Source organism: Megalopta genalis, chromosome 2 (assembly GCF_051020955.1).
Source record: "Megalopta genalis isolate 19385.01 chromosome 2, iyMegGena1_principal, whole genome shotgun sequence".
In the NCBI taxonomy this organism is placed as follows: domain Eukaryota; kingdom Metazoa; phylum Arthropoda; class Insecta; order Hymenoptera; family Halictidae; genus Megalopta; species Megalopta genalis.
The window spans coordinates 37,226,639-37,241,221 of NC_135014.1; the positions used below are offsets into that span (position 1 = coordinate 37,226,639).

The 14,583-nt window shown below is 45.9% G+C and overlaps 2 protein-coding genes and 1 long non-coding RNA gene across 6 annotated transcripts in view; 2 read left to right on the top strand and 1 right to left on the bottom strand.

Annotated features, from left to right (window-relative positions):
* Positions 1-6,679, top strand: NFRKB (nuclear factor related to kappaB binding protein). Its single transcript, XM_033479175.2, has 15 exons — positions 1-244; positions 605-853; positions 919-1,151; positions 1,223-1,488; positions 1,624-1,976; positions 2,049-2,383; positions 2,469-2,714; positions 2,777-3,010; positions 3,081-3,302; positions 3,392-3,780; positions 3,853-4,173; positions 4,243-4,435; positions 4,503-5,280; positions 5,346-5,669; positions 5,761-6,679. Exons 1-15 carry the CDS (start codon positions 239-241, stop codon positions 6,199-6,201), a joined length of 4,590 nt encoding a protein of 1,529 aa, XP_033335066.1. The 5' UTR covers positions 1-238; the 3' UTR covers positions 6,202-6,679.
* Positions 6,428-14,583, bottom strand: part of IP3K2 (Inositol 1,4,5-triphosphate kinase 2) — a 26,472-nt gene continuing 18,316 nt past the window's right edge. For 3 of the 4 annotated variants that reach the window (XM_033479176.2, XM_076519287.1, XM_076519286.1), the window contains 4 exons: positions 8,453-8,533; positions 7,975-8,337; positions 7,459-7,671; positions 6,428-7,220 (listed from right to left, as the gene is read on the bottom strand). In XM_033479176.2, the coding sequence (XP_033335067.2) occupies positions 6,888-7,220; positions 7,459-7,671; positions 7,975-8,337; positions 8,453-8,533 (990 nt within the window). In that variant the 3' untranslated portion in view covers positions 6,428-6,887. Of the gene's footprint in view, positions 7,221-7,458; positions 7,672-7,974; positions 8,338-8,452; positions 8,534-8,739; positions 11,186-14,583 lie in introns of those variants that run through there. The other variant, XM_076519285.1, reaches the window with a different exon arrangement.
* LOC117225534 (uncharacterized) overlaps positions 13,927-14,583 on the top strand; it is a 3,838-nt gene continuing 3,181 nt past the window's right edge. Inside the window, exons 1-2 of the long non-coding RNA XR_013032804.1 lie at positions 13,927-14,066; positions 14,157-14,494. This is a non-coding gene — a long non-coding RNA (uncharacterized LOC117225534). The remainder of the gene's footprint in view (positions 14,067-14,156; positions 14,495-14,583) is intronic.

Consider the following 14,583-nt stretch of genomic DNA (forward strand, 5'->3'; position numbering starts at 1 on the left):
TCGGAAGAGTAGGAGTGCAGTAGCAGTGACAGGTCAAACGGCTAACAGCGAGATTACTTAATATTCGCTCGATACGAGACGAGGATTTCCTTCATCACGAAAACGCCTCGAATTTTCTCTTCGGCACTTGGTTTTTCTGTTTCGGGAATTATCGTTTCACCGCGGAAATTCGGTGTTTTCATCCGAATAGCAGAACTTAAGGAGCAAGAGGAGAGCAAGCGCAGGGAAACTGAAAAGAATGGAGGTTGGTCGCGATTTATTATTTCGAAATTATACGACTGTATGATCGATAACACTGTATACGACGGAAACGCGCGATGTATACTCTGTGTCACGTTACTCCAAAGTCCGCTAACTCTTCTCTCTCTAACGCTCATAATTTCAATCGCCAAGGATAATTCAATCGGATAATTGATTAATTAGATAATTAGTCAAGATACGTTCCACGCGCAGTCAGGCATTTTTCATATCCTGTTCAAACTCTTTGTTTTTTATATTACCTGCATTCTTTTTAATAATACTCATGTATAATGAATATACTATTCATTGAATATGTCTGTAAGTTGGTAATAAACTAATCAATATTTATTTGCTATGTATATAGGTTGATGAATGTTCAGCTGGGGGAGACAGTGGAGCAGAAGAAGATGAAGAGGATGGATCTTCTCATGGATCCAGGAGCAATAGCAGTAGCAGTAGCATCAGTGGAAGTAGCACGTCCAGTGACAGTGGTGATGAAAGTGGAGAAGAGCATGGTTCTAGTGGTAGCGAAAGCCATAGTTCTGGGGACGATGAGGAAGATGAAAATGACAATACAGAATACTCTGTTAAAGCAGAGAGTCCAGATACATTGGTAGAATCTATTAATTTTTCAACGACTATATAATTGTATGTATACAAGGAAATTATTATTTCTAGAAGTGGGAGACTTGCATTGTTGCAAATACCAAAGTAAAACTACCACAAGATCTCTGTGAACACACTGTAATTTTTAAAGAGTTTTTGGATTATCCTTATATATGGAATGAATGCCTAACCGAGAATCAGAGAGAGACTCTCTGTAACCTGTTACCTACGTTCCCAAAGGATTGTGATGTAGAATTAGAAACAGAGAAGACTTTGCGCATGTTGTTTGATAATGAGAATCAAAGGTGTGTTGAAATCTTTGATTGAAACCATTTTTTAAACGTTAAACATCTAAATTCATTCGCGTTTATTCCAGATTCGGCGTGGCACCGTTAGAAGCGTTCCACAGTCATTTGTCTGCCGGACATTACCGACCAGACATCAGAAGAATGTGCAGCTTGGTCCGCAAAGCGCAACAGAGAAGATTGTTATTCGAAGAACGGAAACGGTCGTACGAACTAGCGAGCCAGCTGTTAAAATCTAGGGAGAGTTTACTGTCGAACGCGTACAAGCAAGGCTTTTGTCAGCCGGCGCAGAGGACAATGTCGAAGATCCACTGGAGGAAGCCGAAGCCTGCAATGGGTAAGTGAAGCTACCGCTGCGAACGGATTGTCAAAAGTTTTCTGGCTGTTTATACTTCCCCCACACTACAGCCGTTTGGCAGTGAAGTATGTAGTAACTTCCGAGGGACAATACTAACAAGCAATGCACCGACAGTTGAAGAGAAGACACAACTGCGCTATTTGGAGGAACTGAATGCGCTGAGGACCGAGCTCGGAGCGATTGCGAAGCTAGCGGCTGACACCACGTCTGAGAATGAGGAGAATTATCCGTACTATCAGCTCTTCGGGGCAAAGCAGAAGAAGAAGAGGCGATCCCTCATGGGCGCACAAGGCCTGTCCATCAGAGGCCTACAAATGAATCATGATGACGAGACAATCCGACCTGTGTTCTCCACGCTGCAACGGGCCGAGTTCCCAATGAACAGGTCGTTCTTCATTCGGGAACAGACTGAGGAAATTTACCGTGAGATGCTGCTCGAGCACAAGAAGCGTCGGGCACGCCGCGACGTGCGTAGCATAACTGTTCTTCTATGTATATTGTTCTATATATTCAATTTTATTGGATAATTTTCGTTTCAGATTCACCCTGAGCTGAACACTCAGGGTATCGCACTGGCAGACCTAACTCAGAGAGCACAAATTGGCCAGAAGCACAAATTGTCCCTCGGACCATCAATGCGAATGACACCCGCAAAGAAACGAATCAAATTGGAACAATCTTCGCTTTGTCCACCCGCGCCAAGATTAATTAACTCGAACTCCATAAAACATGAGAGCGACAATAGCGATTATTCTCACACGACTGACGATAATAGGCATTCCAGTGTATTGGATATGGAACACAGAATGTTGACACCGATTAAATCGGAGCCTGTGGATGCGTACGAAGTGCATCAGATGTCGAAAAAGAAAATGTACGTTTGTTATTATTACATTTTGTATTATGTAGAAGTATTCTTGGATATGAAGATAATTATAAGTGTCTTTTCATTTTTGTAGGAGTCCACCTACATCGAAAGGCAGCAAGTCATCCATAATGTCGACGCCAGAAATTAAGAAAGAAGTTGAGGACATGGAATACGAGGATATTAAAACGGAGCTGAGTAGTGGAATGAATGAGGAGATGCCCACCGAGATGGAGGAAGACGAAGAGAATGATAAGAAGGAGCTTGATTTAGACAGTATCGATATGATGCAGATACCTATCCAACTCGACGATGGAATTGACATATTAGACGATGTGAAGTATGTATTCTTGTGTCAGCGTACGATTAAGATTGACATCTTTATCTGCAACGTTGCTTTAGATGCGAAGACGAAGGTGTTATGTCGATATCAGGCAAGGAATTGAATGTTCCGACGAGCGATGAAGCTATAGATATCAACAGCGGAGCAGAATTGATGCAGGAAACACATGCTTGTTTCTTCTCGCTTCTGAGGGACGCTTTCACTTCGAAGGGCGAGTTTAGAATGAGCGGCATCGAGATGAAAGATGCTGTCACTCTGTGGCAAGGAAATCCTATTTCACCGTTGAACGACTGGTCAGCGTCATTGATAGACATTTGTCCATGCTTACAGCTAATTACTAACTGTAAATGCTTGTTAACGCAGGTACTCTATGGCGTCATCTTGGACTGCACTGGTTCCATTAGCCTTGGGCTTTCTCGCAGGAGAGTATATTTACTCTCAAGATGTGAGCGACCGTCAGGAACGCGAACCAGAGCTTGTACCCTACCTAGAAAACAAAGGAAACGGAGTTTACGCGTGGATTGGTGCTGGCCGAGATTCAGACTCACGGTTATCGGATCTGTGTGCGAAATTTTTAATGCACAAGTAAGTTTGTACATCAAGAAGTACATTCTTACATTGTCTAGTATTATTCTATGGGTGATACGATCTTAAAGAAAATCACTTTCGTATAGGGATTCATTGGGTCCGCCAACGTCTACTGCTGCTACTTGCTCCGTGGTAACCGTGAAGCAACAACCCCAAGTAGCTCAGCTTAATTGCAATCATATTAACAATAATTCCGGCAACGGAAATACTACAGTAAACGTTAGAGCTAATAGTCCTGCAATAGAGTCGATCAACGTTGATGGGGGATCCATCAACACAGTGGCTGAATGGGAACCACCGCGGGCCTTGTGGCCCACCGAATGGAAAGTTCGATCTTCCACCGCGGACGAACGTGAAGAATTCAGGAGACAAGAGCGTATGCGCTACGCTGCCCCACATAAAGCATTCACATATAGGATGCACGGGTATGCATCCGTCGTAGGTCCTGTCAAAGGCATTTATCAGCATAATGTCGGTACGTTTAATTAAATAACTACGCTAAAGTTAAAAATATAAAATATTGATTTATACTTGAGTCCTTTCATAGCTTCAGGATTGACTAAGGCTCGCGGACACTCGTTACTGGTAGCTGACCGTCCAAACTTCGTGACGATTCTAGCACTGGTCAGAGACGCCACTGCTAGATTGCCTAACGGCGAAGGAACTCGAGCCGATATTTGTCAGCTACTGAAGGATTCACAGTATATCAGAGAACAAACAGACAGCGACGACAAGGAAGGATATTTGCACTCAGTCGTGTCCGGTGCCTTGGACAGATTGCACTATGAAACGGACCCTTGCGTGCGATACTATCCGCGACGCAAGGAATGGCTGTATCTTCATCGAGCACGTTCAGAATCTGAATTTGGTTTGTATTTACAAATATTAAGTTTATGCGGTTTTGGACAAAATATATCATGCCGTTGTGTGTTCACAGAAATGTACCATCAACAATTGCAAGGAGTTGCAAAGAATAAGAAGAACGTGGGCAGCATGTCCCGGAACAAAGCTCTGCCTCTAGTAATGAAGCCTACCAACATCAACAAAGAGCAATCTCCGAGCAACAGCAAAGAGTCTACGCCCAAGAAAGAAAGAAAAACTACAGCTAGTGCGCAACCAGTTATTTCCAGGTTAGTTTCAAGATATATTTTCTTCCAGAAGCTTATTCTATCGCATCATTGTCACATCATTTTACAGGAAGGAGCAAAAGAAGATCGAGGAGAAGACGGCCAACGAACATTGCGTTTCCACCGAGCAGTCCATTGTTACAAACGTGACGACGACAACAACTCCTGTAATTAGTGCCGTAAGCGCTTCTGTCCCTGTCACGTCTCTTCCCAGTTCTTCTGCCTCGATCAGTACCGTTACCGTTGAAAAGGAAATTGCAACGAATGAAGTGAAACCGCTGATCACTACGACAGCTCCAGCTAAGAAGGTGGCCAACATCGGAGGGAAACCGGTTGCTGTGGTCAAGACCAGCGCACAAAGTTTGCTGCAGTCTAACCAGCAACACTTTCCTCATCATCAGATCCAAGTGTCCACTTCCGCTGGTCTGCAAACTATCAGACTGTCGGGACACTCTGTGCTGCACTCCGCTCAGTCCGTTGCTGCGAGTAGCACCTCCAGCAATTCCACCAACGTAAACACAAACTTGACTACTATATTCCCTCCTGCCAAGGTGCAGAACCAGCAGCAACAGCAACAACAGCCGCAGCAGCAACAGCAATCGCAGACTATCGTGGCGAACCAAGGAGGAAAGAGCATTTTGCAGACTGCGAATATAAAGCAGCAACAATCTCAGCAGCAGCACGTTCTACCCGGAAAGACTTTGCTAGCTTCTCAGATCAAATTAGTTAGTTCAGGACAGATTAAGTCACTACTCACAGGTCACGGTCTCCAAGGTCAGACGATATTTATCAAACAATCATCACCGTCTGGAAATCAACCGCAGCAACTGCAACAGCAGCAGTTGAAGGTACTGAATTGCACGTGATTATCCTCTGTGATACAATATCTTTAAACATACTGATTGTGTTCTAGCAACAACAGCAACAGCAGCAGCAACCGCAGATTCAGCAACGGGTTGTAACCAGTCAGCAACAATCACTGCAAACGTCCGGTATGCAGCGTATAATTGCTCAGATTGGCGGGAAACCAATCGCTGTACAGATCCAACAATCACCGCATCAGCAACAGCAACAACAACAGCAAAAGATATTGGCCAAAGTCCTAACAAGTTCAGGAGGCGGTCAATTAATATCCGTGGAGAGCCTTCTTGCCCAAAAGGGGCTAAAGCTGGCAACAACTGCCAGTCATGCGAATCAGCTTAACAGACAGGGGAAGCAAGTCATGACTCAATATCAGGTACAAACTTGAATTGTTTCCTTGGCATTAGAACCACCGCTTAAAGGGTGGACCTCTTAAAGGATCTGATACATTTGAATGAACTTCTCAGGTTGTATCGCAGGCGCAAACGTCGTCGGGGCAATCGAAAATCATTGTAAGCACTCAACAGTCCCAGCCACAACAAGGCCAGACAGTGCGAATGGTCACAGCCCAGTTGGCTGGCAAACCAATCGTCTTAGCCAGTGGCAATAAAAATGTCGGAGTCGGTGTAAGCAGCAGCGGAAGCGTGGTGCTCGGCAAGCAGCAATCGTCACAGCAGCAAACGCAGCAACAACCGATCATCCTGCCGAGTCAACTGCTCAATATCAAGACCTTGCACGGCTTGAAGGTCATACCAACGCCAGCAGGCCTGAAAACCACTGGCGCTGCGGTTTACGCGCGAGTGATAGCGCCGACGACGATAACCTCGACCCAATCGACGGGAAACCAACAGCAACAAACGATACAAGCACAACAGCAGCCAAGGAACAGTCCTTACAACACACCCTGACAGAATTGATACTCATTCTTCTTTGTTTCATTACATATTCTTTGTTTAGTTGAATTGCGTGGGGTAATTTCGGTATTTGAAGAGGAACTAAAGCACGACACCCATGTAAAAAGCAGTGTAAACGTATAGGCAATGTTCGTGCGTACAGTTTCCAAGGAAGCGAGATTCTTCGAGATCGTAACATGACGTAGTAGCGAAGCCAACGCTAAATAAGTACACACGTGGGTCATTGACCTTGTTTTCTATTAAGTGACGGATTATTTACAAATGTATGGTACGATTTTTAAATACAAAAACACCTTTCGTTCTTTATCATACTCACTTACACATGCAGACACACAAACATACCCGCAGGCAGGCAGACACACGCAACGTACACTTTCTCTCTTGTATCAAGAAGATTTTGCGGCGTCGTATTGTAACGTATAAATAAACCTTACGTAATTACCGTAGAAGATTAAATTATTTTTACAAAGGCTTTCTCTGCGGTCTATGTTATTGTGAATACCTAGGCGGCAAATGGCCGCCGCGTCTTTGGTCAGTTTCTCGCGAGGATTACCGTGAACGTTCTACAAAATACGAAATATGTATCTATGTATGTACAAGACTTGGGAAGAAGCGACGCACAACAACGACCGCGTTCGTTGCGTTCTCATTGTGCGCTTCTCGAGCACTTTGACCAACAACTATGTCTGTTCAGAGTTCCGTATATCTTGGAATATATCTATTAAATTGTTCACGCCTATCAAGTAGCCGTCCTCGTGGTTCCCCACCTGCCATTCCGCGTCGTGGCGGATGCGTGGCAGATGTTGAGGAAGGGGCAACGTTTTCGCAAAGTCGATCATCCAAATTCCAGCGTTTTTAGCGTCGTGAACGAACAGTAAGCTGGATCCAACGACCTCGTGTGATGCGAAAAACGGAGACGCCTTCAGCGTCGCCCTTATCGCTTTCAATCGCAGGATGTACTTAGCTACTGCATGGGGGTAGCCCTCGACAAACCGCCTCAATGCTTCCGTCACCTGTAATTAATAGATTTCTGAGTTTTGTCTCCGCAATTCATATGAATTCGTAAAGAGATCTGCCATCTATTAACTAATTCTTCCAAAGTATTTATAAATACTTTGTTCGCATCCATACTTAAACGCGACCATCACTTTTGTCGAAATCTTTTTCTGATTTTTCTCCTCAGAAGTGTAGTCTCATTTATATGTAATTTACAGATAGCCCGAGTCTAGTAGCCAGACGCAATTAACAAACCTGTTCCCGCGTCCTGGTTGTTTTGAAGTCCTTAGACGAACCACCGTGGGCAAGCTTGATGCCTTCTACACGAAAGCCGAGCGTCGCTGTGCTCGATATAGTCTCTCGCCAGACCATGTACCTCGGTTTAGTGACACCTTGCACTCGGCGTTCTTCGGCGCTCGGCGCGGTCGGATCCACCTGTACCATCTTCTCGTACATGTCTTTCCTTAACTGGGGACAAGCTCCTATTAGACTCCGATAAACCGTGCCTGCCTTATCCATCCGGTTTAACACTTTGACTGCCACCTCATTCGCAATGCTTCGATGCGGCAACATGTTTTTCTAGATATTACAACCATGTTTAAACTTCTCGCTACTTTGGGATTCTATATAAAGGTTCTTAACAATAATCTGAAAGTGCACGAAAGAACCGCAATAATCGTTTAAATATCTTTTAGCTTGTGAAACTTTTGCGAGAATGTTGCCAGTCAAAGTGTTAATCCCTGGTCCATTTGATTCTAGATCAAACTCTACCTTAGGTCTTTCCTTGGCTTTCGCGAGCTCGGATTCGAGATAGGTCCTAACGCCAACTTTGCAGTCCATTACACAGGGATGCTCGAAGTCTCCCAAAAGATCCTGAAGCTGCAAGTAAGAGCACAGCACAGTTCTCTTGTTAACGCTGTCCTTCTGATCAGCCTCCCCTGTTTCAGCCTCGTCTGCGTTTCCTTCCTCCGCCTCCTTCAGGTCCAGAACACCTTCGAACTCCGGCACATACGGCCTCAGCACGTCGTTCATCAGCAACCGGAAGCAGGCTTCCTCCTGGGGACAGAGTTTCTTCAGAATCGTTCCAGGCGTAGGCCCTGCTCGGAAGTTCCCTTGGTGTCCTGTTAATTGCACCTGGACCAAGAAACAATTCTGTTCAATCATCAAGTCCGATGCCAACTACTACTACTATTCACTCGGGAGTCTAATTTTTGTTTGCAGAGGAAGACGCCGAGATAGCTCCACTCACCCACGGATATCTCTGTCTCTTGTACGTCTGAAAGAACGGTGTCCAGTGAACGATATTCCTAAGCTTCCTCCATCCGGAAGACTGAAACCAAACAGAAATCCGATATCACCGGAGATTCGCGGCAATCCTCTAAGCTCCCGGGATCATCCGGGAAAACGATACGCTGATCCCCGTGGATCACGTCGTAAATGGTCACGGAACGAGGATTACGTTTGCTGTTCGGAAGAGAGGAGGTTTGCAGGGGTAGTTTATTAACAATCAGCAATTCGAAGGCTGGTCCTCGTTACCTTGGGGATCGCTCGCTCGTTAGACCGTTCCGTGTGATCGGAATCCCACTCGGAACTGAGATCGTCACCACTACCCTCTCCCCATTCCAGGTTCGCCTGAGGTACCGCGAGCAGTCTCAGGTACTGCTGATAGCCTGAGCTTCTATTCAAGCAAGCCTCGTCTTTGTGACTCTGCCCCCTAGCACATTTATCACACTTGTGTCTGCTTTTGCAGGCTCCGATCTCGTTTTCCACCACAACACTGTCCACAACCACTTTCGGGCAGGATTCAATTTCCTTCCGACCTTCACCGCTCGGGAAACCATTCTGCAGTCTTTCCAAAGCAGATCCCTTGATGTCAGACTCGGTGTTCGAGTCCAGGTAACTTCCTTCATTGTCTAATTCAATCTTATTATCCGTTTCGTTGTCGTCCTCGCCAGTTTCATTCTGCAACCGTTGCTCCTGCTCTTGCGGCTGCGTTCGTAAGAACGACGGCGAAGGACTCCTAGAGGAGGACGGCGAACGACGATCTACGATCGACGCCGAGAACCGCCTGGACATCCTCTTGTTCCGCGATCTGATCATCTTCCGCAAACCCAACGGCAGTTTCTCGCAATCATCCGCGTCCACGCTATCCTCTAATACCGATTTCGAGCAAACCACTATTTTCGGCACTGTGATTCTCTCGATCTGCATCTTCGATCCCGACGATCTGCCGCCTGACGGATCGTCGAGGTTTCTCTTGATCCCCTAATAATTCCTTTCCAGGGTTCTATAAAAGCGTTCGAATCTTCATCTATGATTCCATGACGGTTTTCGAAGAGAATTCGAAGAATTTAGTATTTTGAATCTTTATCGAGCAAACCCTCTTTCGAACCGAACTGTCTTCGCTCTCCAATCCTTTTTCCAGGGTCCTGCGGAAGTTCATGAAGAGGATAACGTACCAACAAATGGTAAAAACCGGTCCAAGACAACAGCCGTTCCAGCTGTAGAGACACCACTTTCGATGATCACAAGCAATCTACACTTTTAGTCTATCATCTACTGACTCGCGCGGCTTCAGACGCATTCCCAGCGAGACAGGTACACCATGAAGACCTTACTGGACAGGTGGCCGCGTTTCACTTTTGCCGATGAGTCCTGTCCGAATACCAGGCAGTCAATCCAGACCCAGCGTCAGCGGAAACAAACGTGCAACGAGAAACTTTCACGTTCTTCCGTCGTCGTTGTCGTCGTCGTCGTCGTCGTCTGGGGACCACGTTGCGATCAACCGTAAATCTATTTCCGGCGATTGCTGGATCACTGCTCCGTGATCCACGGCACAATAATCTCCAGCAAAAAGAACGGTCGAGTTGGGTCACCTCGTTATCTGCGGCTATCGGCTGCTTTCTTCTTCAGCCAACCTCGAATCTCGACTTCGTGGCCAGCGATTCATTCATTTTCCGATCCCTCCCGCTGATGCCGGCGCCCGCCTGTGTCTTGTAATCGCTGTAATCACGAGATGCGACTGAATCGAGACACCTGATTCGACTGGACGCGTCCACCCACGTCGCGTGTTCTCTCCGGGCCCGGGGTCCGACCGTGGAAAGCGAGCCGCGTGTGTGCTACTTTTTATTCGGCGAGGCGACACACGAGCGTACTCGCGTTACGCAAAATTCCGTCAGCTCTGCAACTGCGAACCTCCTCCAGGTGTTTTCTACGAGTCGTCTATAGTACCAAGACCGTGCCGATACCGCGCCCCTCCGCCCCTCTCGTTCGATCATCCGTTACACTCCTTTATCTTCAGAATAATCAACCTCCGGCTGTTGCAACTTCGCCTCGCATTTTCACACTGCTTTACCTCGTTCTTCCTTGTTAAAACGATAGGTGTTGCTCGCTCGTTCATTTGGTCAACAAGCGGGTTTCTTATTCTTCGATAGCTTGATCATACTTAGTTTGGCCAGCAAGTGAATATCAAGAAAGTCGGACGATATTCGGTAGCTTCTTTTTATGCTGCTCATCCTGCGGTATCTGCATCAGCCGGTGCCGTCGTCGTCGTCGAAAAGTGACTTGCTCGTTCGCTGGTTCCGTAAGAGAAATTGTAGAATATCGGTGCACCGTCACTGCACGCCCCACTCGATTTCTCCAAACGCTTCCGACGAGGCAATTAATGAAGACGATAGTTTGGAGGCTCGCTTGCTCTTCCGGATCGAACGAATGCTCGCGGAAATACGATATATTCAACCCGATATAGACCAATCCTCTTTTTACCGCGTTCTTTTTCTGCAAATCTCGTCACCCGTTATCGTTGCTATTTACATAACGTTGGTATTTAAATGCCCCGTTACACGAATGCACAAAATTAGAGAGTTCCGAGATACAGTTCGATTAATTAGCTCGCGGGACTACCACGACAGACAATGATTAATATTCTTCTTCTTGCGCGACACTTGCGGTTCCGTCTTATATCAACACGACGGCATCAATGCAACGTTACGTTAGCACCGATGCAGAAACTGTTCTAGCAGCACAATCTCATCAACGATATGTATGTATATATATATACGTGTCCTATTATCTCCCGACGGATCTTCTAAAGCTAACACTTTTTCAGGTAACAAGCAGTTAGAGCCGGGACGCTCCGAGATTCAGAGAATATAACCGGATAGTTAACAAGTGGATAATTGGTAGCGCGAGAGCAGTATCTCGTTACCGAACTGATCGGGATCCTTAGCGGGTCTTGTTCTACGCCACGATCGCTGGATCAACACCGGCCGTTGGACTGGCTCGGCTGTTTATCGGTGCACATTCCAAATAACTGGCGCTTTGGCCTCTCGGACGCTCGTTACATAATTCGTGACGCTCTCGCCGTCGACGGTACACCGCATTTATTTCCATTTAAATGGTTTACGTCAACGCGATCGGGGCAGACCCTCGCGCGACAAGGATCCGCTTCGTAGTTTACGCTCGGCCGCGTGCGGAAACGCCGCTCGAGAGGATCGGCGCGATCCTCGCGCGGAGTGCACGTGCATTCTTCTCCCCTGTCGAGGCTCGAGAGCGGTGCAAATCGACGATGGGAATCACTGGCGAAAATTCCAGAGGGGAATCTCCATAGCTGTACTATCCTCTAGCATCCACTCGTCGGCTCCCAGGACTTCCGGTTGCGCCGCGGATGCCGGGAGTTGTCCACGGCGCGAGGTTCCAGCCTCTCTTCGAGGCTACCTGCGAAGATCTCGATCCTGTCCTTTTGTCACTGTTCCCTTGATATTTGTAGAATTAACCTGAACGCATAGTCGCCTGCAGGCTGCCGAGGGAGAGTCAGTTGAAGGGTAAGGTAAACACCGAGCCTGTGGCTCAAGTTACAGGCTGATATGTTAAGAATGTGGGCATGATCTTATCGGAGATCATAAAGCAGTGCAGAAGAGTTGAGTTCCCCTCTAACAAGTGCGATCTTTCGCACGGTGCCGGCTGGAACATATCTCCAAGCGCGACGATAAAGTATCTTGTTTAATTGCTTATGCTCGTTTTCTCGCGGTTTTCCCTTCTATTATCATCAAAAGATTATCGTCGCACGATCGTGCCGCTTCCGTTTACACAGCCGGGACACAAGCAACTCCTTCACAAATCGCCGGTCACTTTTCGGAAAACCGCAACCGCCCTCCGAGACGATGGTCCTGTTTTCAAAGAGAACCGACACTGATAAACCGGATGATCGTTGCGTTCGGATGGCTTCGATTCGCGCAGATCGTGAATTCGCCGAGCCGAGACGACGACTCGACGATCGAAATGCGTCATCGACTAATTAACCGAGCGCTCGCGGTCGTCATTAGCCAGAGTTATCAGGAGCGGACGAAACACGCCGTTGGCGAACGTCACCGATGGCTAACCGACGCGGAAATTGTTATTTATTCTTATCGGCGATGCTTAAGTGGTTATCGCAGTCCGAAGATATGTGAAAAGAATACATATATGGAAAGCGGACAGACGATGACGAAGGAACAAAAGACGGTGAAATCGCGCGTTGTTTTAAGAACTATGATAATTCGTCTCGATGATACTATGAACTTTGCGTCACCGATTTTTACTGGCAGATACATAAATCCTAGCTTGTCTTATGTTAAATTGCGAAATCGCAATTGCCATGAATTATGGTCGAGAAAAAGCGACGCGTAGGCCAGTGACCCGGCACTTTTGACCCGTATCAGGCTTCATTATGCATGCCATCCGATAGAAAAATAGCTTGTAACGCAGACGAGCCGGGACCCGTTGGAAAATTTTATTTTGCAAACGTGTGCGTGCCACGAATAGGTCTCTTAAACGGCCTACAGTGATCGAACAGCAATTGAACTTCAGTTTTATTTCTGCGATCCTGTGTCGGCCAGACTTTTTTGTACTAATCGTTATATTGCCCATTAACATTAATGCGACAATTGAAAAGGATCATTATAATGTTTCCTAGCTGTAAGAAATGCATAGTTTGCATAGTCACGCGCGTATGAGAATGTTCCAGTAAAATCTAGAATTGGACCGCGAAGGGTTGATCTGCGAAATAGTCCCTTAAATCTCGAATACGAAATCGGGAACAGCGAATACAGAAATTCAGGTACAGGGTTCCCCGGAAAGAATCATCCGATTTCAAAAATTTATATTTTAAAAAATTACACAGAGAAAATTATAATTCAAACACGAATATAACGGGAAAACGTGCGAGTTTTACTTTTTATTATTTTGTTCTCATGTACCAAACCGTTGGATTGGTCGCAGTTCACCCAACCTAACCCCATGGCGACTTCTTCCTTTGGGGATTTGTGAAGGATCTTGCCTTTGTACCACCTTTACCTACAAGTGTAAATGAACGGAAAAAACGCATTTGCGATGCTGTACAAACAATTACCAGAGATACATTACACCGTGTTTGGCAAGAACTTTCATATCGCAATGATATCATACGTGTCACGAAAGGAAGTCATATTGAACACTTGTAAACAAAAACTCACACATTTTCCCCGTTATATTCGTGTTTGAATTATAATTTTCTGTGTGTAATTTTTTAAAATATAAATTCTTGAAATCGAATGATTCTTTCCGGGGAACCCTGTATTTGCCCGCGCAATTTCTTTGTGATTTTCCGTCGGGATCACTGCGAAGCCTCTCTGTTTGAGCAAAACATTTGCCGTCTTCGGACGCATGAATTTCTCTGCAAACAGTCTCCGAGCGCGCCGACGTTCCGTCTATGTCCACGCGGTAGCGAGTGTGCCCGGATCGCCTCCTGAACTTTTCAATGCACGTTCGTCCAGTTCGGATTCCAGAATGTCCGAGCTGCTGCGAGTAAGAGGTCACCTCGAAGATTGTACCGTCACATGAACAAGGTATGTAGTCAACCCCCCGGGGAAGCGATTGGGAACTCTAGAAGGCGATTCAATTATTGGATTCGACTAATATGGAGAACGATTTTACAGGTGCGCGGAACATGATCGTCGGCGAGTTTAAGAGAGCCGTAGTAATTGGCGTGACAAGGATTCTTTGCATTCAGGATGGAAACGCAATTCACTAATGGCTGAGCGAGCGAGACGTTTAAGAGGCGTTTAATAGGTACGTTAAACGATTACTCTGTTTTCTGTTAATATAGATAAAAAATTTTAACAAGATCTTCATAAATCTTTAATTCAACATAATATAATATATTTATAATAATCTTTTTAATGCGATCAACTTCCGAGAAATGATGCTCGTCGCGCAGGATAATATCACCTCGCAATCCAGGAAAACGACTTCTGGGAGAGAGACTGCTATTTAGGTATTTTCTAAGATTTTTCTACGAGAAAATTACAACATTATCTATATACGATATAACTTTACTTTCAACTAAAGCATTTGTGTGCAAAC